This window comes from Drosophila miranda, assembly GCF_003369915.1.
Source record: "Drosophila miranda strain MSH22 chromosome Y unlocalized genomic scaffold, D.miranda_PacBio2.1 Contig_Y2_pilon, whole genome shotgun sequence".
In the NCBI taxonomy this organism is placed as follows: Eukaryota; Metazoa; Arthropoda; class Insecta; order Diptera; family Drosophilidae; genus Drosophila; species Drosophila miranda.
This window is the reverse complement of record NW_022881614.1, coordinates 3,498,858-3,523,039: the sequence shown is the minus strand read 5'-3', so window position 1 is coordinate 3,523,039 and position 24,182 is coordinate 3,498,858. Positions and strand designations below refer to the sequence as shown.

At 51.1% G+C, this 24,182-nt stretch overlaps 1 protein-coding gene across 2 annotated transcripts; it reads left to right on the top strand.

Moving 5' to 3' along the window:
• Positions 1 to 584: 584 nt before the first annotated feature.
• LOC108160907 (muscarinic acetylcholine receptor DM1) lies at positions 585 to 22,353 on the top strand. Of its 2 annotated transcripts, none has more exons than XM_033398214.1 (5): positions 585 to 1,275; positions 11,236 to 12,353; positions 12,418 to 12,601; positions 12,677 to 12,813; positions 21,099 to 22,353. In XM_033398214.1, exons 2-5 carry the CDS (start codon positions 11,410 to 11,412, stop codon positions 22,213 to 22,215), a joined length of 2,382 nt encoding a protein of 793 aa, XP_033254105.1. In that variant the 5' UTR covers positions 585 to 1,275; positions 11,236 to 11,409; the 3' UTR covers positions 22,216 to 22,353. The 2 variants fall into 2 exon arrangements, with proteins under 2 accessions (XP_033254105.1, XP_033254104.1); XM_033398213.1 differs by having other exon boundaries at positions 12,677 to 12,864.
• Positions 22,354 to 24,182: the final 1,829 nt, after the last annotated feature.

The window sequence follows — 24,182 nt, the reverse complement described above, 5'->3', positions numbered from 1 at the left end:
CTGATGAAGAGCACTAAACAGGCATATCGTAGGCAACGATAACTGCTACAAAGATGGCGAGCGTGCTTGAGGAATGCCCGTGGGGCTCGTGTGTCCCTCCTAGCCAACCCCAAAGGCCCCCTACCCCCTCTGCTTTGAATGGACTGTTGCGGCGGTTTCATTCATATTCATCCATTTCTCGATGCTCCTTCCCACTCCCACTCCCACTTAGCCACCAGGGTTTTCGGCTATGGCTGCAGCTTGGCAGCACTAACCCAATCACACACACAGACACACGCAGAGAAGGCGGGGGAGGGAGTCTCGTATTTTTCCTCTTTTACCACCCACGCATTAGCCAAGGCGCGTCCTTTGTGCGAGGGTGTCGTAGAGGATGCTCGCATGTGCTGGGCTGTGCTGGGCTGTGCTGTGCGCCCAAACAAACACAAATTCCAGCACAAAGAAAGCCGAGCCGAACGGCAATCGGCTCCGGATCTGGCACTCGGGCCTGTTCCGTGCTCTCTCTGTAGCGCTGCTCTGCTCTCATCTCGCGATGTACGTTAAGGTATATGCTTGAAATTTTCAGCTTCAGTTCCGGACGAGATTTGGAAACGTGCGCTTCAAAAGTTCTCTCCCAAAACTGGGAGTCGTCCCCGCAGCGGACGCGTGCAAAGAACGTTAAAAAAAGTGTTTGTTACATGGCTTTAGTGAAAATGCGAGCAATAATTAAATAAAATTAGGAAAATATTGTAAATAATATATAAGAAGAGCAAACAGATTTTGCAGTGGCAGTGGCAGTGGCGGTGGGCCTGACGTGTCATTTTTTGTATCGAGTGCGAGGGGAAAAAATAATAAACTTGATTACAATGTTAAATGTGGAAACTTTGGGCACGCAAAGCGTCACAGCGTAGACGCTGACGGCGACGCGGGCGCCGATGTCGCAGCTAGCATTGTGTATAATAAAATTGGCGAAAAAGCCCCCCGCAACCTCACCCACAACCCTCTTGTAACAGAGTGTGGCCGGCCCGGCAGCGGCAGCAGCAGCAGCTTCAGAAGCAGCGGCAGAAGCAGCCGAAACAACCAAAGATGTGCGCGCACAATACAAAAAATTACAAAGCATACTTTTGGGAGCGGCAATGGCCAAAATCAACAGCGATGCTGAGCGTGCGAAATAAGCAATAAGAAAGAAAGAGAGAGAGAGAGAGAGAGTGAGAGGGACAGAGAGACACACCAACAACAGGACGACGCTTTCATCCGCAGAAAGAGAGGAGAGCGACAGCGGCGGCAGCAGCAGCGCATGTAAGTCAGAGCGGTGCTGTGTGTTTGTGTAGGTGACGCTGGCGCTAACGCTGTCACTGGCAGCGCTGCCAGCGCTGTTTCCAGTGCTCTCGTTTTGATTAAACTTTGTGCGAGTAGGTCGGTGGGGCGCGGTTCAACCACCCACACTGCTCAACCCTCATCTGCTCACTCGGCTGGGGCAATATGCTTAGCGGGTAGTCCAAGCATAAGGTGAAAGCCAGTCCAGCAATTTAATTTCCGCAAACAAGAGAGCAGAGCGTCATGGTACGGTCCATGCAGACGGTCCAAAAGCAGGCTGCTAGCCAGCATCTCAGCCATGTGGCAAGCAATTAAACTCGCGCAAAAATTAACATAAACCAGAGGAAGGGGCCCGGGTCACAGTCACAGCATACAAGACGCACAAAAGTATGCAGCTAGTTTTCCCAGCGTTTTCCTTAAGCTTTTCCTTTTCCGCAACGAAGCACGCTTTGTCTTGTGCGGGTGTGGTGCGTATGTATAAACTGTATGTGTGTGTGTGTGTGTGTGTGTGTGAAAGTAGGCCCGCATAAAATAGCGAACCCGAATATCCGCCCGCCCACATCGAGCAAATAAAAAGCGTCTGGTGATGAGCTGCTGCTGCTGCAGTAACACTCACATGTACGCACATTAGATGAGGTGACAGTGGCAAGTCGCTTAACGGTACCGGGAACGGGAACGCAGCACACAAGAATATGCTAAATTGAAAATTTGAAAATTGTATGCAAAACTATATCAAGCAGTTCCCTGGAAACTGTTAATATGCAAGACACTCGAATTACTAGGGAAGCAATGCGAATGCTGGCAGCTTATTGTTTAAGCTCTCTGACCGTAGATGCCTGGAAAACCTCTGAGCTAATTCAAACTTTTGTTAGATGAGGAATTTACAATTTCAATTTGGTAATTGAAGGATTGTCGGTTCTGAGTTCATAAGAATTTTCCGTTCTGAGAGTTAATTGCTGTTTGCGAGCACAGGCTAAGGTAAATGTGAATTATTCAAATAAAAGATTCAATTTGATTAGAGAGTTTGATAGAAAATGCAAGACTATTAATTGGTTGATAGCTGCAGCATCATGGATGAAGCCTGCAACGACTACGTGTCCTTAGTGTATTTGTGAATTGATACTATTTTTGATTCGATTAGCGGTTGCTTACTGTATTCACTTCATCCTGCCGCGTGATGCGAACCGCGTGCCACAAGCTTATGGGCTCTGTCATAAAAATAGCTTAATAAATATCAAAACAAATCCTCGCGGGTCGCAGGTTGCTCAGATCTCTCTCTCTCTCGCTGCATGACTACGTGTGTGTGTGTCAGAGAAAAGGGACTCCTACTCCTGCTGCTCCTCCTTCTCCTTCTCCTCCTCCTCCACCCTGCATGGGTGTGTTTGTTTATGCCATTAGCCCAACGCATTTGATAATAAATCCATAAATCCTTTTTTTATGGCAAGCAAAAAGCGAGGCACGGCAACCAGACGCTGAATTCGATTATTTGGCAGTTTCTGTAGGAGGGCGGATCACCGGAGCGGCTTTCCAGCGACGAGTGGGAAAATATCCAAAAGAAGAAGTCAGAGTTGTTCCAATAAATATGTTCCTTGTATTTCGGTATATATGTATGTGGACTGTAGGTGCGCGTATGTGCACGACGACAGCTTGTAGCGGGGTGGGAAACGTAACTAAAACTAGGCCTTACGATCTATGCTCCATGATGGCTTGAGCGCCGGGTGGATCGTGGGTCGTAAAGTCTCCCGAGCGCCCCTCCGAGCGCGCGAGAGCGAGTTGAGACCGGAGCGCACGAAGTTGGCACAGTGCGCGGCAATCGTCTGCTGCTGGCCTGAACATCCTCCCCCCCTGCAGGATGCAAAGCCCAATCGGTGTCTATGGCTGTGTGCATGCACCGGATACGATCCACCCGAACACCGTGCTCTGGGCCACAGGAAGGCCGTCCTCGCGTGCCAGGAACCCGGGTTGGATCACTTTCGGGTAGACGTCGGCGCCTAAGACCAGAGAGATGGTGGCTGGTCGATGGAATTGCGCATCTGCGAGCTTCAGGTCGTCAAATCGAGCCCGGATCGTATCGCTCAAAGGTCGGATCGGCGTGCGGATGCGCAAACGGGGCTCGACCTTCAGGATGGCTTCCAGTCGGAAGTCGCCCGTCTTGGTACGAATGACCGCGGTGCACACCTTCTCGTTACCGACGCGCGTAGTGGGTATCGTGAAGGCGGAGGCCAATGAGTCGTCAATGCAGCTCACCGGCGTGCATGGGTCGATGAGCGCGCCCGTTTCGAAATCCTTCGAGCCCGTATCCAGGACCACCAGCGCCGTCTGGAGGATATTGAGGCTCCTATGTTGTAGAAGGGAGCTTAAGGAGGGCGCCGGGGTTCCTACGACGGGGCGGTTCTCGGGGTGACGGGGACGGCACTCAGCTTGAGCCGCTGGACTCGCAAACGATGAGGTCGCGGTTCCTACGACCGGTCGGCTGACGGGCCGACGAGGACGGCGTTCGGCGTGAGCCGGCGTAGATGGCGGCGGTGCAGCCAGGTCTGGACGGGCTGGGCGACGAGGGCGGCGTCCGGCGTGGGCCGATGTAGCTGTCGACTGTATTCGCGAGGCTGAGCGGGCTGGACAGCGAGGCGCGGAGATGTGGAGTAGCGTGTGGGGGTTCTTGCCACACACCCCGCACAGCCCGCCACTGAGGCAGTCCTTCCCGGAGTGCTGGTGCGCCAGGCAGTTGGCGCAGTATTTGTTTCTCAGGACGGCTCGGAGCCTCTTATCAGGGCTCAGGCGCAGAAACACATGGCAGGTCCGTAGCGGGTGTATTCCTGAGCAGACTCGGCAACGGTAGGTGCCTCTACCCCGTGGATGCCGGCTCTCCCCGGTGCGGTTGGCGCGTGAGCGTGGGGCCATGTCTGGATACGATGAACTAGGAGGAAGGAAAGTGGTCGAAGAAGTATTAGTAATGAAACTTGGAGCTTTGGAAGGTACATTCGCGTTATTGTTGGACGGAACTAGGGCGTTCTACTGGGAGGAGAACGACCTTTACAACAGGCCTTTTAAGGACCGCGCGGGCAGTATCTACCACACGGACTCTGTCGTCAGCGCCGGGATACACGGACTGGACTCTCCCGAGCCGCCATTCATTGGAGGGCAGGTTGTCTTCTTTGACGACAACCATATCCCCAACCTGGAGGTTTGGCGTCGGCGTCTGCCACTTAGTGCGCTTGTGGAGCTCTTTGAGGTATTCCTCTTTCCACCGCTGGCAAAACTGTTGGGTGAGCGCCTTTAAATGCTGCCATCGATTGATTATTGATTTAAGGTCACCCTTTATTTCGGGTCCGGCCGTGGACATCAAGGGCCCCCCGGTAAGGAAGTGCCCGGGAGTAAGGGCCAGCCACTCAGTTGGATCTTCGGACATCGGCGAGAGCCGCCTGGAATTAAGGCATGCTTCGATCTTTGCGAGAAGCGTGGAAAGCTCTTCGAAAGTGTACTTCCGAGTGGACGTGGCTTTGTAAAAGAGAGTTTTGAAACTCTTCACCCTGGCTTCCCACAGACCTCCCATGTGTGGAGCTCCTGGTGGGATAAAACGCCACGAAACCCGGTGATGGCTGTACGCATCAGTTATCGAGCCCTTGAATGCTTCTAGGAAGTCACGGGAAAGCACCTTGGCGGCACCAACGAAAGTTTTGCCATTGTCGGAGTGAATGCGCTGCGGACACCCTCGTCGTGCGACGAAACGAGCGAAGGCTGCAAGAAATTTCTCGGTCGTGAGATCCGACGTGGGCTCCAAATGGATCGCCTTCGTGGAAAAGCACTCGAACACACACACATACCCCTTGGTTATCAGGCACGCTCTGCCTGTGTAATTCCGTATTTCGAAGGGACCCGCGTAGTCAATTCCGGTGTGCGTGAACGGTCTGGAAAAGGACGTTCGTTCCGTAGGAAGATCACCCATCATTTGGGCTTGCAACTTTACCACCCCCTTCATGAGTTTCTGAACCTTGGGAATCCAGAACTTGGATCGGATAAGTCGCACCATTAGTTGGTTCCCGCCATGAAGAGTTATCCGGTGGGTGAATTGCGCGAGAAGGCGGAATAGCCGGCAGCGGTACGGCAGAATAATGGGATGCCGTTCGTCGTACTTCAGAAAGGTAGAAGTTGCGATACGGCCGCATGCTCTTATGAGCCCATGTTGGTCTAGGAACGGGTTCAAATTCAGGATAGAACTTGACCTTGGCACTGGCCGCTTCTCACTTAGGCAGTGATGCTCTTGGGAGTATTCCCTGCGCTGAGTCTCTAGGATAAGAGTGCGTGCATAAGCACGGACTCGCAGGGCTCTCTCCAGATTGGAGAACCGATCGAGGAAGTCTTTGGATGGGCTCGGTGCAAAATGAACCTTCAGAGCTCGTTGCTCGAGGGTTATCACGGGATCGTCCCCGCCTTGGGCTGGCCATTGATGCCGGGGCCCTTGCAACCACGCTGGTCCGTGCCACCAGAGTTGGTTCTCGGCGAGCTCCTGTAAGGATACGCCCCTGCTGGCGAGGTCGGCGGGATTTTGTGCGGACGGAACGTGACCCCAATTCTCGACCCCGGTGGCTTGCGAAATTCTGGTCACTCGGTTGGCCACGAAGGTAGTCCAGTGGCAAGCAGGTTTTTTCAGCAAGGACAGGACTATAGCGGAATCTGTCCAGAAGTAACAGGTTGTAGGTGCGCTTGGCATATTTGGCAGGATAGCCGTCGCCATTTCGGACAGCAGCACGGCGCCGCAAAGCTCTAACCGGGGGAGCGATACAGTCTTAACGGGTGCGACTCGTGTTTTCGCGGTAAGCAACTGCACCTTGACCAGGTGGTCAGTCTCGATGCGTACGTAGATCGCCGCACCGTACGCCTTTTCGGACGCATCGCAAAATCCGTGATGCTCGACCCTTACAGCTGGTTCGGAGCCAATCCACCTTGGAATGCGGATCTGGTCGAGAGCGGAGTAGCTCCGCAGAAAACTCTGCCAGCGCTGACGCATCTCGGTCGGAAGATCTTCGTCCCATCCCACTTCTTGCAACCAGATCTCTTGCATGAAGATCTTTGACCGGACAATGAAAGGCGCCAACCAGCCCGCAGGGTCGAACAACCTTGCTATCTGGGAAAGCACCGCTCGCTTGGTATTGGATGCCGTAGATGCCAGTTCTGGCGGAACGAAGAAGAAATAGTCTGTTGTCGCCTTCCAGCGAATTCCGAGAGTCTTGGCTGTGCGTTCTGCCTCGAGTTCATGGAAGTCGGTGTGAAGGAGATGGTCATTCGGAATGGTAGTCAGGATATCCTTGTGGTTGGACGTCCATTTTCTCAGTGGAAACCCGGCAGAACTCAGGGCGGCCTGTAACTCGCGGATAGCTAGTTGAGCCTCAGTGGGAGAGTCTGCTCCCGCTAGGACGTCGTCGACATACATACAGGACCGAATGATGTGACTGGCTCTTGGGAATCGGGACTGGACATCGTCTGCAAGCTGTTGCAACACCCGGATGTCACCCTTGGGAGCACAATTGACTCCAAAGGTGACAGTTTGCAACTCATAGTCGCGTATCTCGCCCTCCTTGTTGCGAAACAAAATTCGCTGGAAGGGGGTGTGCTTCGGATCTACCCAAATCTGCCGATACATCTTGGTGATGTCAGCATTGAATACGTACCGGTAGTAGCGCCACTTCAGGATCTGAAGGGTTAAGTCGGACTGGAGAACAGGACCGGGGTGCAGAAGGTCATTCAAGCTGATACCGTTAGTCGACGGGCTGGATGCGTTAAATACAACGCGGACTTTCGTGGTGGTGCTATCAGGCTTGAAGACAGAGTGGTGCGGCAGGTAGTAGGTTGAGGACCCATGAGTCGGAAGAACTTCTGTCATGTGTCCAAGCTCTAGGTATTCTTGGATCACGGTGTCGTACTGCTCTTGTAGGGGACTGTTTCTTTTCAAGCGATTTTCGTTTCTTAGGAACTGGGCCAGCGCGGTTGCCCTTGAATACCCCAGATCTGATCCGAGATGATCTGGGTCGCGAAACGGTAACGTGACGACGTATTTCCCGCTTGGCGTTCTTGACGTAGTTCGGAGGAAATTTCTTTCGCAGTACGAATCCGACTCGCTTTCTATTTTAGTAGGAATGTCCTCCACCTCCCAAAACTTTGTGAGGAGTTTGTCTAACGGAGTCTCTAGCTCGGTGGAAATTTTCGTGGAGAAGGATGCGACCCTGCCTTGTACCGTGTTTGGCACTGGGCCTGTAAGAACCCATCCGAAAATGGTCTCCTGTCCGAGGAGAGATCCACAGATGTTCGTCTGTGAGCCGCTCAAGAGGATGGATGGAAGGATGTCGGCACCAATCAGGACATCTATTTGTGAGCTTGCGTAAAATGTCGGGTCTGCCCATGGCAGGTTCGGCAAGTCTCGCAACGAGTGTTGCGGGATCGGATGAGAGGGAAGGCTGCCTGATAGTTCCGGCAGGACATAGGCTGTGACGTCCAAGTGTAAGCCCGGCTTAGTCGGGGAGCGGATGGAAAAATGGCATAGCCTCTTGGACTGAGCGGATATGGTCTGATTGAGGCCCGAGACCTGTGCCTGGGCGAGTCGGAATGGCAACTTAATGATCTGGAAGAGACGTTCCGTAATGAACGTCGCCTCGGAGCCCGGGTCGATTAGAGCGCGGGCGCGCAAGATTGTCCCCAAGTGGCAAATATTAATAATAGCCGTGCCCAGGAGTACCGCCCTCTTGCCGGAGGCGAAATAGTTCTGAACGCTAGGCTGAGCTTCGGCAGGAGTCGGAAGTGGTACGGAGTTGGGCACGGATTGTAAATATGTTCCTTGTATTTCGGTATATATGTATGTGGACTGTATGTGCGCGTATGTGCACGACGACAGCTTGTAGCGGGGTGGGAAACGTAACTAAAACTAGGCCTTACGATCTATGCTCCATGATGGCTTGAGCGCCGGGTGGATCGTGGGTCGTAAAGTCTCCCGAGCGCCCCTCCGAGCGCGCGAGAGCGAGTTGAGACCGGAGCGCACGAAGTTGGCACAGTGCGTGGCAATCGTCTGCTGCTGGCCTGAACAGGCAGCCAAAGGGAGCGGTCGTCTGACAAATTTGAATGTGCCCGAAAGGAAGACAGCCCAGCCCGTGCAGTACAGCTACTGCGAACTGTCTGTGGCCTGGGCCAACATAAGCTGACGTGGCCAGGACCAAATCACGTACTCAGGACTGGACTTAACCGCAGGAGCAAACGGTGAAACTACTTTATGTGAGACGATCCCAGGATTCACATCCCTCATACTAGTACGAGTACGAATCGTGAGATTTTGTTTTTCATTTCTTGGAAATGTTTTGCCGGTTTTGCCTCGACTGCCGGCTGGTTTTATTTTACCCGATACTCAAAATGAGTATTGGGGTATATTAGATTTGTGGTAAAAGTGGATGTGTGTAACGTCCAGAAGGAATCGTTTCCGACCCCATAAAGTATATATATTCTTGATCAGCATCAATAGACGAGTCGATTGAGCCCTGTCTGTCTGTCCGTCTGTCCGTCCGTCCTTCTGTCCGTCTGTCCGTCCCCTTCAGCGCCTAGTGCTCAAAGACTATAGGAGCTAGAGCAACGATGTTTTGGATCCAGACTTCTGTGATATGTCACTGCTACAAATATTTCAAAACTTCGCCCCGCCCACTTCCGCCCCCACAAAGGACGAAAATCTGTGGCATCCACATTTTTAAAGATACGATAAAACCAAAAACGCAGAATCGTAGAAAATAACCATATCTTTTAGACTGCAGAATCTGAATTGGATCGTATTATTATTATAGCCAGCATCAAGAAAACAATTTCATTTTTTCTCGCCCACTCTCTCTCTAACACACACGTAGCATAGGCGGCTTTGCTTAGAGTAAAACATTAGCGCCTAGATCTCAGAGACTATAAAAGCTAGAGCAACCAAATTTGGTATCCACACTCCTAATATAGCGGACCGAGACGAGTTTGTTTCAAAATTTCGCCACCCCCCCTTCCGCCCCCGCAAAGGATGCAAATCTGGGGATATTCACAAATCTCAGAGACTATTAAGGCTAGAGTAACCAATCTCACTATAAAACGTGTATCTCAAAATTTCGCCCCACCCCCTTCCGCCCACCCAAAGGATGAAAATTTGTGGCATCCACAATTTTAAAGATACGAGAAAACTAAAAACGCAGAATCATAGATAATGATCATATCTATTAGGTTGCTGAATCTGGATCAGATCAGATCATTTTTATAGCCAAAAGGAACAAATCAATTTGCACTGGCTACGCAGCGTCCGACGTCACGCTCAGACTGATTTTCTGTCTCTCTCGCACGCACTCTTTGTCGTGTCGTTTAATATTCGCGGCGTCTGCCGGAGGTGAGCCATACTGACTAAGTATCGGCTATAAATGTAGAGTTGCGGCGTTCGCAGCAACTGTGGGTGTGGGTGGGAGCTTGAGTCCTCCCACTGGGTGTGTGGTTTCTACGAAATAAATAACCAGATTTTGATTGATTTATTGGCCAGCGCTGCATTTAATTGAACATCCATTCGAGATTGTGCCAATTAATCCCGCAGAATAACCTACCCACCAGACCGGTCCAAAGTCAATCACACTTTACATGAATTAATCTCTACTAAAAGTTCAATTGAGTAAAATTATACACATTTAACTTTGAACTAGCCCAAGTAGGGAGCAATTACATATATCTATGTACATATATGGGTGCCAATCGAATGCCTAATTGAATCTCTTCGTGTGGTCCTTGCGGTTGAATGAGCCTTGGTGGTGCACATTACATTTTTCATATGCAATCATCCTTTGCCCGGACTTGAACTTCGTTCAAGTGGCTACGTAGAACAATCGAAGATAATCCCGAAGATTCAAACAAAGAAATCTTCATTTTAATTGGGAATGACCCACTCTTTGTGTGGACTGAATCGTGTGGAAGCGGCTCCTCCTATTTTTATCCGCCCACAGGCTGCACACAATGCAGGAAATAAGCTGGCATCTAGTACTGAATGCCAGTCAATCATGGGACACTTCTATTCATATCGTATCAGTGTCTATCAATCAGGTGGCCAGCACGTCGTATGCGTAACTTATTTTCATTAAAAAATTTTCGAAATCGAACTCGCACAATGCCTGCCAAATGAACAGTGTCCCTCCACGGGGTGATATGTGTGGAGGACTATAAGGGTGTACATATATAGACCCAATGACAACCTCAATAGTTTTGAAAAGTGTCAGAGGAAGCCGCCTCGAACATTTCCGTGCCAAAGTCAGGAGTCTGCCACCGACAGGCAGCCAACTTCTTTCCTCGACTGTTGCATGTGGCCCCATTGTGCTTCGTGGTTACAATAATATCCGGCAGGCAGCAAACAACAAATGTCGTGGGCGTAGCCAAGGGGCGGGACGGGCCGGTGCTGGCAAGGAGGCAAGCTTTCATTTACATTTGCATAGACATTTTCATTAAAACAAATCACACAGAAAATGTCATTTTGCAGCAAGGACAAAGCGAGTCAGGCCCCTGGCATTGTAAATATATTATTGCGCTTCGGGCATACAGAAATTGTGACACCCTATACTATAACAATCGGGCTCTCGGAGAGTACGAGAGTACATACGATGCGTAGATAACTGCTGCATGAAATGGCTTTATGTGGATATTGATGCATTGGTGCACTTTCGCACTCATTAGGGCTTACATCAACCGCTAACGATATGCAGCAAAAACCAATTAAAAGCCTAATAAGGTTTCGGGAATTTGTTCCGACCGAATAATTTCGAACATAAATATTCAAATCAGAATCAACTGAAGAATCCTTTAAACTTTCATGAGCTCTCGTTGATAGGTCTTTGGTTAGGGTAATCCTTTGGTCGCATCGCTGTTCAGGCTTATAGAATACACAGTTATTTTTATTGCTTGCAGGGCCAGTGGAAAAATGGCTAACGCCTTGCGTGGGTGCAGCCAAAAGGATAAGCAGAGGATGAAAGCCAACTGAAACAGGGGACAAGGACACACAGCAAACGAGACAGCGAGAGAGAGAAGCGAAAAGGAAGTGTAATCTTGAAAAGCTTTTGCTGAAAATATCACGTATTCGCCATGGAGCCGGTAATGAGCCTTGCCCTGGCAGCCCATGGCCCGCCCAGCATACTTGAGCCTCTGTTTAAAACCGTAACTACGAGCACAACGACCACATCGACGACGACGACCACAACCACAACGACGACTAGCAGTCCGGCGCACCTGTCGACGACAGGCACCACCCTGCTGACGGCCCTCCTCGAAAATCTGACCACGACAGCGGCCAGCGGACTGTACGATCCGTACCCTTACGCCAACAAGACGAACGGCTCGATGGTCTTCGAGACGAAGGGGCCGCGATACTCGCTTGCCTCGATGGTGGTCATGGGCTTCGTAGCGGCGATTCTGAGCACGGTGACGGTGGCGGGAAACGTCATGGTGATGATCTCCTTCAAGATCGACAAGCAGCTGCAGACGATCAGCAACTACTTCCTCTTCTCGCTGGCCATCGCGGACTTTGCTATCGGCGCCATCTCGATGCCGCTGTTCGCGGTTACCACCATCCTGGGCCACTGGCCGCTAGGGCCGATCGTCTGCGACACCTGGCTGGCCCTCGACTACCTGGCCTCGAACGCCTCAGTGCTGAACCTACTGATCATCAGCTTCGATCGCTACTTCAGCGTCACTCGGCCGCTCACGTACCGCGCCAAGCGCACCACCAACCGGGCGGCGGTGATGATCGGCGCCGCCTGGGGCATCAGCCTACTGCTCTGGCCGCCCTGGATCTACAGCTGGCCCTACATCGAGGGTAAGCGCACGGTGCCCAAGGACGAGTGCTACATCCAGTTCATCGAGACGAACCAGTACATCACCTTCGGCACAGCGCTCGCCGCCTTTTACTTCCCCGTCACGATAATGTGCTTCCTCTACTGGCGCATTTGGCGCGAAACAAAGAAGCGGCAGAAGGACCTGCCCAATCTGCAGGCGGGTAAGAAGGACTCCAGCAAGCGCTCGAACAGCAGGTGCGTGCTTTAAGATCACGTAAATCCCATGCGTTGGATCCCCCTAAGATGCATCTCTTTTCAGTGACGAGAACACTGTGGTCAATCATGCGGGCGGCGGCCTGCTGGCTTTCGCCCAGTTGGGCGCCAACGATCACGACACCTGGCGACGGCTGCGCTCCGAGAGCTCTGCGGATGGGGAGAGTGTCTACATGACCAATATGGTGCTCGATTCCGGCTACCACGGCATGCACTCGCGCAAGTCAAGCGTGGGTTTCCCCCCTATAGCCCTCTTATCCCATCTGAAATGCAGATACTTATCTTTGGTGCCTATATCCTTGCAGATCAAAAGCACCAATAAAATCAAAAAGCCGTACAACTGCTTCGGCAGCGTCAAGGAGTGGTGCATTGCGTGGTGGCATTCCGGGTGCGAGGACTCCGACGACTTTGCCTACGAGCAGGAGGAGCCTTCTGATTTAGGGTATGCAACACCAGTAACAATTGAAACTCCTTTACAAAGCTCCGTCTCCAGGTAGTAAAACAAGCAATCAAAATTCTGATCTTTTATCGTCTATTCTATCGTCTATTGCCTGCTCGTATATTTGAGTAAGCAACACCGCACCGCTCGCACCTCTAGCACCACTTGCACTCCCATACACAAACACACAGACACACATGTGTGGATGTGTGTATGCACTGCATCAATGCAACAATTGCACTTAGAGCGCACCACCCCCCACCCATTGACCACTGCCCACCGCCCACCGCCCACAAAGATAAACAGAAATATACACTTTATAAATTTCGATTTCCTTCTTCTCTTCGATGTTTACCCACTAAGAAAACCAACAGCCAACAACATGCAGAGGCGGTGGCTTGAAGCACTGTGCCCCATGCAAATGCAACGCCCCTGCCAGGGATGGATATTGGTTCTTCAGTTCATTTCAGCGCCAGCGAAATGTTTGCCTTTTGCCTGAGTTTACTCTCCGTTTTCATGAATTTTTAGTTTATTAATTTTAAGGGTTTGTTAGTTTCCAATTTTGTGTAATTTTATTTGACGATAAAACGAATTTTTTAGTGGCAATTCAATGATTTTGTGTTTACCGGAATTTATACGGCCATATCTTGTCTGCAGTTTCCATTAATGGCAGCCAATAGAAGTATAACATTTTCCGAGTTTTACAAAGTTTGCTGTCTCACTTTATCATTATTTTCTATTCCTTAATAGAAATACTTGTTTCTATATCCTTTTCAATGGAATTATTACATTTCCAAGCTACCTAAAACGCACAGATATACATCTTGTATCCGTTTTGTCTGTTGACATCGATCTATTGATATTCCATGTGCCACAAGTTAGCTCTAATAAGTGCAGTTTCATGCATGCCCTAACCGTCCAGCCAAATTCCATTAGAGTCTCTCCCTCTATCCCTGTCTCTTTTTGAAGGCAGTGTCATCGAAACAATTGATGTAACTGAAATTTCCGATGAATCTGCATGGACATGTGCCCATTGTGGGGGAAACCCTCCTTATTTCCGGTCACCCTCCACCCGTTGGTCGCACATTCTCCTTTCAAATAATGCGTGGCCCAGCATTCCGATGAGTAATCGATTTCAGTTCAGATATCCGGCTACTCGTTTCCATCCACAACGCACTCTACACATGCATGAGTATCTGTGTAGTAGCATCCTGTAGCTGTTTTTATACCCGATACTCAAAATGAGTATTGGGGTATATTAGATTTGTGGTAAAAGTGGATGTGTGTAACGTCCAAAAGGAATCGTTTCCGACCCCATAAAGTATATATATTCTTGATCAGCATCAATAGCCGAGTCGATTGAGCCCTGTCTGTCTGTCCGTCTGTCCGTCCGTCCGTCTGTCCGTCTGTCCGTCCCCTTCAGCGCCTAGTGCTCAAAGACTATAAGAGCTAGAGCAACGATGTTTTGGATCCAGACTTCTGTGATATGTCACTGCTACAAAAATATTTCAAAACTTCGCCCCGCCCACTTCCGCCCCCACAAAGGACGAAAATCTGTGGCATCCACAATTTTAAAGATATGAGAAAACCAAAAACGTAGAATTGTAGAGAATGACCATATCTTTAAGACTGCGGAATCTGAATTGGATCGTATTATTATTATAGCCAGCATCAAGAAAACAATTTCATTTTTTCTCGCCCTGTCTCTCTCTAACACACACGTAGCATAGGCGGCTTTGCTTAGAGTAAAACATTAGCGCCTATATCTCAGAGACTACAAAAGCAAGAGCAACCAAATTTGGTATCCACACTCCTAATATATCGGACCGAAACGAGTTTGTTTCAAAATTTCGCCACACCCCCTTCCGCCCCCGCAAAGGACGAAAATCTGGGGATATTCAAAAATCTCAGAGACTATTAAGGCTAGAGTAACCAAATTTGGTATCCGCACTCCTGTTAGATCTTACTATAAAACGTGTATCTCAAAACTTCACCCCACCCCCTTCCGCCCACACAAAGGACGAAAATCTGTTGCATCCACAATATTGAGGATACGAGAAAACTAAAAACGCAGAATCATAGATAATGAACATATCTATCAGATTGCTGAATCTGGATCAGATCAGATCAGATTTTATAGCCAATAGGAACAAAACAAATTTTCAGTGGCTACGCAGCGCCCGACGTCATGCTCAGACTGATTTTCTGTCTCTCTCGCACGCACTCTTTGTCGTGTCGTTTAATATTAGCGGCGTCTGCCGGAGGAGAGCCATACTGACTTAGTATCGGGTATAACTGTAGAGTTGCGGTGTCCGCAGCAACTCACAACGTTCCCCCTCGTTTTTTTTGTATTCAATTACTTTTATTCTGCTTTAATACTAGTACTTATATAAGTTTAGCAACTAGTTGTGAGGGTCTGGGACTGTGGTTTGTTGGTGGGGTAATGGGGCGTAGCTATGCGGTACGGCCGCAAAGCATTGCTTCGCACAGCCGTTCCTCCTTACTCCTCCGACACTTTCCTTTCCCTCTCTGCTCTTCGTAGTTCCTGCATTATAGTGGCGGCGAACCTAGTGGTGGCATCCCACGCCTTGGGATTCGCAACCATGAGCGGCACGATCCCTCCGACGCTAATGCTGGTGGCTAGCTCATCCTCTAGCTGGCGCATCTCGTACTCGAAACGGTGGCATTCAAAGAAGACGTGGTGAGCGTCCTCCACGATACCTCGACCACATGATGGGCACCAGTCCTCCGTTTCGTGTCCAAACCGCTTCAGGTACGATCTGAAGCATCCGTGACCGCTCAGCATCTGAGTGAGGTGGAAGTCCACCTGTCCGTGCTTCCTATCCAACCACAGCTTGATATCCGGAATAAGCCGGTGGGTCCAGCGTCCTTTAGTCGAGGAATCCCACTTCATCTGCCACCTCCTGACGGTCTCGTGCCTGGGTGATTCTCTCTCGACTCCGGTGGGAGGATTGTGGGTGTCCCTGCGAGATAGCTCGTACACCTCGGCCCTTTCCCTCGCTTGCTCTGCTATTGGGACTAGTCCCGCGATGACCAGTGCTGCGTCGTCGGATATGGTTCTAAACGCGCAGGCGATCCTGATGGCACATAAGCGGTGCGTTGCTTCGACTCCTCGCATATAGCTCGGCACCTTCGTCGCTTTGGACCACACTGCAGCAGCATACAGGAGCTGAGAGGAGACGACGCTGGTGATCAGCTTCCTCCTTGCTTGCTTTGGCCCCCTGGTGTTGAGCAGGATTCGCGAGAGTGCTCGGCAAGTCTGTGCTGCCTTTGTGTTGGCGTACTCCAAGTGCTCTCTAAATGAAAGCCTAGTGTCCAGCATAACTCCTAGGTATTTAAGCGCCCTCTGCGATGTAATGTCGTGTCCGCCGATCGAACCTCGGGCCGTCTCCACCTTCTTCCTGCTGCTAATCAGAACAGCCTCGGTCTTGTGAGCCGCCAGCTGTAATCCCGCTATGGCGAGCCACGTCTCCACGGCACGGATTGCCCCGTTTGCAGCTGCTTCAACTGCTGCAAGGTCCTTGGCTACCACTACGATGGCGACGTCATCGGCAAACCCCACGACCGTCGTGCCCTCGGGAAGGTTCAGTCACAGAACTCTATCGTACATCGTATTCCACAGGAGCGGACCCAGCACCGACCCCTGCGGGACTCCAGCAGTTACTCTATATGATCTTATCCCTTCGCTCTTCTCGTACAGCAGAACCCTCTCGCTGAGGTAGCTGTCCACTATTCTCAGGAGGTATTCCGGGATCCGTAGCCTCCGTAGGGCTTCCATCGTTTTACCCCAGTCCGCAGAGTTGAACGCGTTTTTATACCCGATACTCAAAATGAGTATAGGGGTATATTAGATTTGTGGTAAAAGTGGATGTGTGTAATGTCCAGAAGGAATCGTTTCCGACCCCATAAAGTATATATATTCTTGATCAGCATCAATAGCCGAGTCGATTGAGCCCTGTCTGTCTGTCCGTCTGTCCGTCCGTCCGTCCGTCCGTCCGTCCGTCCGTCCGTCCGTCCGTCCGTCCCCTTCAGCGCCTAGTGCTCAAAGACTATAAGAGCTAGAGCAACGATGTTTTGGATCCAGACTTCTGCGATATGTCACTGCTACAAAAATATTTCAAAACTGCGCCCCGCCCACTTCCGCCCCCACAAAGGACGAAAATCTGTGGCATCCACATTTTTAAAGATACGATACAACCAAAAATGCAGAATCGTAGAGGATGACTATATGTTCTAGAGTGTAAAATCTCAACCAGATCGTATAATTATTATAGCCAGAATCAAGAAAACAATTTCATTCTTTCTCGCTCTGTCTCTCTCTAACACACAGGTTCATGGTTCATGGTCGGCTTTGCCAATTGCAAAATATGAGTTCAAGGATCTCAGAACCTATAAGAGCCAGAGCAACCAAATTTGGTATCCACACTCCTGTGATATCTGACCTTGACTGTTTCGTGTCCAAATTTCGCCACACCCCCTTCCGCCCACGCAAAGGACGAAAATCTGGGGCATCCACAAATCTCAGAGACTATTAAGGCTAGAGTAACCAAATTTGGTATCCGCACTTCTGTTAGATCTCACTATAAAACGTATAACTCAGAATTTCGCCCCACCCCCTTCCGCCCCCACAAAGAACGAAAATCTGTTGCATCCACAATATTGCACATTCGAGAAAACGAAAAACGCAGAATCATAGCTAATGACTATATCTATCAGATTGCTGAATCTGGATCAGATCGGATCATTTTTGTAGCCAAAAGCAAGAAATCAATTTGCAGTGGCCACGCAGCGCCGACGTCACGCTCAGACTGATTTTCTGTCTCTCTCGCACGCACTCTTTGTCGTGTGGTTCAATATTAGCGGCGTCTGCCGCAGGAGAGCCATACTGAATTAGTATCGGGTATAACTGTAGAGTTGCGGTGTACGCAGCAACTCACAACGTTCCCCCTCGTTTATATCTAGGGTAACCAACAGGCAGTACTGCTTTTGGCCCGCTCTCCAGCGAGTCCCACTTATGGCATTCTCCGCTATGTTGGTGACTATGCCAATGGCATCCAGGGTTGATCTGCCTTTCCGGAAGCCATACTGGTTGGGCGACAAGCCGCCGGCATCTTCAATGGCACGGCTGAGCCTACGTGCAATGAGCTTTTCGCATACCTTCCCCGCGTTGTCTAGGAGACAAATTGGTCTGTAAGAGGAAGGCTCGCCTGGTGGTTTCCCTGGCTTGTTGAGCAGCAGTAGCTTTTGAATCTTCCACCTATCGGGGAAGGTACCTTCTAGAAGACACTTAGCCCTATTTGGGATTGCATCCGGGCCTGGGGCTTTTTTGCGGCGCAGGCTCCTACCGGCTTCCAGGATCTCCGCTTCCGTGATCATTTCGATGTTCGTGATCGGTGCGTCGCTTTCCAAGGTGCCTGGACGCCTCTGTTGCTCGCTTGGGAACAGGGTGTGCACTATGTCCTCGAGGATGCTGGGGTCCGTTGGCGCCTTGCTCCCGGCACTTAGCCTCTTCATAACGACTTTGTAAGCCCTGCCCCAGGGGTCTTGTTCCGCTGTGTCGCAGAGCTGGAGAAAGCATTCCCGCTTGCGTGGTGCCGCATGAATGGCTTCCGCTGTCTCATGCTCCTGTCACAGGCCTCCTCCATTCGCAAGGCGAGCTGGTTGGCCGATTCGTTGGCGATTGTGTCGCCGAGGGCCTCCCACGTCTCGAGGCTTTTGGCCAGAGCGCTGGTGTTGAGCGTGTCCACGATGTAGGCTTTGCTCCTCGCGCTTGACCTGCTGGGTCTGGAGCCAATATTGCATTCTATGGCTTCGTGGTCGCTTCCGGTGTACACGTCTATTCGCCACCTTGCATTGCGCAGCTGCGAAGGGCTCGCGAACGTTAGGTCAATGATTGACCCAGCGCCACCCCTGCAGAAGGTTTGCTGGGAGCCCTCGTTCAGCGCTAGGTCTAGCGATGCTAAAGTTTCTAGCAGGATTGGGCCTCTTGCGTTGGTGACTTGGCAGCCCCACTCGTGTGCCCACACGTTGAAGTCCCCGGCGATTAGGACTGCCCCGCGGTTTCTTGCGTCTTCAGCTAGATCCTCAATGATTCGGGTGAAGGACTCGAGGGGTAGACTGGGCGCTAGGTAGCAGCTGTATACCCACAGGTTGCCAGCTCTCGCGCGCACAAATCCGTCTCCTGCCAGCACATTGCTGAGTTTGCAGGGATCGCCTCCACATGCCCACAGGGATGCCTTCCCTGTTCTGTCGGTCGCCCAGGATTCGTTGTCACCTGATTTGTACGGCTCGCTGAGTATGGCCAGGTCCGATTTGAGATCTCTCACCGTCTGCAGGAGCAGGTCCTGTGCGGCCCTACAGTGATTCAGATTGAGCTGGATCACTTCCATCCTCTTGTTCCGGCTACCTCTCCTAGCTTCGAGAAGGGACACTGCCGGCTTCCCGATTGATGGCCTCTGTCCTCTCGGCCTCTCCCGGCGCAGACGAAGCAGGTTGCCTTGTTTGGACAGTCTGCTATCTTGTGACCATTGACGCCGCAGCGAATGCAGCACCCAGTTCGGTCCACTGCACTATGGCAGTTTGGCGCAATGTGCCCAATCTCCAAGCACTTGTAGCACCTAGGCTGCGAGTCCTTCTCCTTGATCTTACATACCGTCCATCCACCTTGACCTTGCCCTTGCCGAGGACCACTTGAGCATCCTTGCTTGGCAGTCCAATTACGGCAGTCTGGGTGTCCCGGTATGATGGGCGTAGGCTTCTCACATTCACCGAGTAGGCTCCGATGGCAAATTGTTCCGCTAAGGCCTTGACAAGGTCCTCCGTGGTTACTAGCGGGTCCAGGTCGCTGATCGCTATCACCCTCGTCCTCGTGTCTTCGGAAAGGGCTCGTACCTCCGCTACTCCATCCAGTACCGATTCGAGGCTCTCCTTTATCTTTGTTGCGCTTTCTTTATCGCCTCTGTTCAGCTCAAGGAGCAGGTTACCATTTGCGGTACGGCGGACCCTGTTGACGCTCGTACTCAGGTCCTGAAGCTGACCGTCTTCTCTCCGGGTGACCAGGGCCAGCACCTCGCTGTAGGTTTTTCCTTTCGCCTCGACGACCACGGCGTCCGGGCGGTGAGGTTTCCAAGCCGGCTTCTTAGCTGCCCTCGTCTTCTTGGCCACCACCCTCCATCCGCTGACCGGAATCTCGGGGCTCGTAGTCTGGCTCATAAGGCTGGGCGTCGCCACGTCTTCTTGTGGCGGCAACGGGGCTTTCTTCTGCGGCCTCCTGGTTGCGTTGGCGCCTTTTGGCTGCCTTGGCCGCGTGGGGGAGGGAGGGGGGGGGGGGACCCGGATCCATCAGTGGCTGGCTTAGCCTACGCCACGGCTCCGTTTGCGCCGCGGCATCCTTCTTCCAGACTGTCGTTGTCTGCTGCTCTTTGTCCATGCTCATGCTCTTAGTGCTCTGTGAGCATTTTGAGCACAGGACTGCGGCGTCGAGGCCTTCCTGCCTCACGCTTCTGCCCGCTGCTGATGCTTGGCTTGCTTCATTGATGCTCGTGTGAAGCTCCTTCATTCGCACGAACATGTTTCTCGTCGCCATGTTGATGTGGCGCGTATTCTTATCCATCATTCTGCTATGGACTTCATCCAAGATATTTCCCAGCTCTTGGAGGTTTTCGAGGCAGGTTGCCTCCTGACAGGCCTTACTTTTCTTAGGCGGCGTTTTTCTTTGCAAACTCTCTGGGCTGGCTGGGTCCCGTACCCTCTTAGGGGTCTCCCGGGCGTCCGGGTCCATGCTCTGTAACTCTGCTCCTGGAGCTGACGCAGCTGCCGGCGATCGGGCGATCTTGCTGCCCTTCATGAAAGCCAGGTTTTCGTCCTCCTCCATTCCTCTTGTTCGATGTTCCAGTTAGTTCTGGGGTCGATTTTAATTTTAAATTTCAAATTTCGTATGGCGCGTAACTCTGCTCCGGCAGCCCTGTTCCGTACGAGGCTGTCCGGCAACACCGTGAGTGTCTGTGAGTGTCTGTGTGACTGCATGGGTATGCCAGTTAGAAGAGCAGATGCATCCGCTGCCCCATGATGCTGTTGTTCTGATGCTGCTGTTGCTGCTGATGCTTCAGCTGTGGTCTGACAGCCATCTTGTTGTTGCCTGCCATCATAGTGCTGGCACTTGTGTGTGCATGTGTGTGTCAGCATGTGCGTTTGTCTGTGTGTTTGCAGGAATATGCGATACCAATGGCACATCCTCTCTCTCCTCTCTCTGCCTCTCGCCCCCACAGATGTACCTCGATGAACGTGATGCGGGACAACTACTCGATGGGGGGCAGTACGAGCGGAGTATGGCCCCCCAGCATTCTGCTGTCGGATGTCTCGCCCACGCCCCTGGCCCGGCCCCCGATGCCACTCAGCTCTATCTCGCAGATGCAGGAGCTGAATGCCACCGGAAACAACAGTCAAAACAGCAGCAATAGCAGTGCGGCGGCGAACGCGGGAGTGGCCAGCTGCAGCAACACCAACGGCAATGGAAACGTGAATTCGAATGGGAATAGCGCTAATACGGCGGTTCGTGACTCCCGCACGCTGCCCGTGATCAATCGCATTAACTCCCGCTCCGTCAGCCAGGATTCGGTCTACACGATACTCATTCGCCTGCCCTCAGACGGAGCCTCATCCAATGCACCAATGAGCAGAGCAGGAGCAGCAGGAGGAGGAGGAGGAGGAGTAGGAGCAGGAGCAGGCTCAGCTGAAGCCGCTGCGGTAGGTGCAAGCGCAGTGGCAGTCGGCCAAGGCGATTATGCGCCCCCCATCAAGATGATACAAGAGGATGCGACGCCCTCGACACTGGCCAGCAGTGCTGCAGTTACCACCGTACCCCCTCTGGCCGCCCGCCGGCCGTTGCCGTCCCGAGACTCCGAGTTTAGCCTTCCGCTGGGACGGCGCATGTCACACGCCCAACACGATGCCCGCCTGCTCAATGCCAAGGTCATTCCCAAGCAGCTGGGCAAGGCAGGGGCCGCCGGCGCAGCGGGTGGGGCTGCGGGGCAGCACGCCCTCATGAATGCACGCAATGCGGCGGCCAAGAAGAAAAAGAAGTCGCAGGAGAAGCGGCAGGAGACGAAGGCGGCCAAGACGCTGTCGGCCATTCTGCTGAGCTTCATCATCACCTGGACGCCGTACAATATTCTGGTGCTGATCAAGCCGCTGACCACCTGCTCGGACTGCATTCCCGCCGAGCTGTGGGACTTCTTCTACGCGTTATGCTACATCAACTCGACCATCAACCCCATGTGCTATGCCCTCTGCAACGCATCCTTCCGGCGCACCTACATCCGTATCCTCACCTGCAAGTGGCACACCCGCAACCGCGAGGGCATGGTGCGCGGCGTCTACAACTAGATCTCACACACTACTCATGCATACACATACATATATATAAATATATATATCTAGGCTAAGATTCAGTTCGGAAAACTACGTATAGTTGCAATAAATGTTGTGTGCTAAAGGAAGGAAGGACGGAAGGATATGTTTGGCAAGGAAACCATAAATGATTTTTATACCCGATACTCAAAATGAGTATTGGGGTATATTAGATTTGTGGTAAAAGTGGATGTGTGTAACGTCCAGAAGGAATCGTTTCCGACCCCATAAAGTATATATATTCTTGATCAGCATCAATAGCCGACTCGATTGAGCCATGTCTGTCTGTCCGTCTGTCCGTCCGTCCGTCTGTCCGTCTGTCCGTCCCCTTCAGCGCCTAGTGCTCAAAGACTATAAGAGCTAGAGCAACGATGTTTTGGATCCAGACTTCTGCGATATGTCACTGCTACAAAAATATTTCAAAACTTCGCCCCGCCCACTTCCGCCCCCACAAAGGACGAAAATCTGTGGCATACAAAATTTTAACGATACGAGAAAACCAAAAACGCAGAATCGTAGAGAATGTCTACAGAATCTGAATTGGATCGTATTATTATTAGAGCCAGCATCAAGAAAACAATTTCAATTTTGCTCGCCCTGTCTCTCTCTAACACACACGTAGCATAGCCGGCTTGCTTAGAGTAAAACATTAGCGCCTAGATCTCAGAGACTATAAAAGGTAGAGCAACCAAATTTGGTATCCATACTCCTAATATATCGGACCGAGACGAGTTTGTTTCAAAATTTCGCCACACCCCCTTCTGCCCCCGCAATGGACGAAAATCTGGGAATATTCACAAATATTCTCGTATCGTCGAAATTGTGGATGCCACAGATTTTCGCCCTTTGTGGGGGCGGAAGTGGGCGGGGCAAAGTTTAGAAATATTCTTGTAGCAGTGACATATCACAGAAGTCTGGATCCAAAACATCGTTGCTCTCGCTCTTATAGTCTTTGAGCACTAGGCGCTGAAGGGGACGGACAGACGGACGGGCGGACAGACGGACAGACAGACATGGCTCAATCGACTGATCAAGAATATATATACTTTATGGGGTCGGAAACGATTCCTTTTGGACGTTACACACATCCACTTTTACCACAAATCTAATATACCCCAATACTCATTTCGAGTATCGGGTATAAAAAGCTTTAGTACAAGTTCAAACTACGGATACGGAAATGAAGTTGGTGGTTCCGCGGGGCTGGTTGCATCGTTGGGTTCCCATTTAGATCATAATTTTTGTGAAATGTTAGGGGGGACTATAGCTGGGGGGAAATGTGATCGTACTGCTCATTTTTTGATAGGTTAAAGTCAGTTTTTATATAAATGTGCATAGAAAGAAAACCAAAAATTTGTATTGATTCATTCGCTTCTAGCTCTTGCTTAAGCCGGTTGTGTTTTTTTCTTGCTCCCGCATTCTCCGCCCTTTGCCTAAATATCATACAACATTGTTGTGTCTTTGTTTTGATTTATTATCGCATCTCTTTAATTTGATTCTACTTTGTGTTAACCACCATTGTTTTGTTTGTAAACAAGTGTTTAATACGTAACACATCGGACTCGTGCAGGCAATTTGTTATTGTTTTTTGCCCAGTCTTCTTTTCGTTATCGCTTCTTCGGTGTGCACTATTCTCGCGCATCAGCGTTTCAATCGCCCACACTCTCTCGTGAGCATAAGCGGGCCGCTCGCATTGTTGCTCTCACTCTCTCTGGATTGCCTATACTCTCCCTCTCTGTGCCATCTATCTTGGTCATGTCTGGCTTGTCGGGAGATTGAGGCCGAAATGCGCACATTTATGAGACAGACTCGAACTGGGTTTCTGGATGTCCGGAAACAATTTGTGGCTCTCAACGAGAAATTTCTTGCCCTTGAATCACAGTTTCTTGGGCTCAAACTCTTGAGCGAATCGCCTAGACGGAAAATTCCGCATAATGATACCA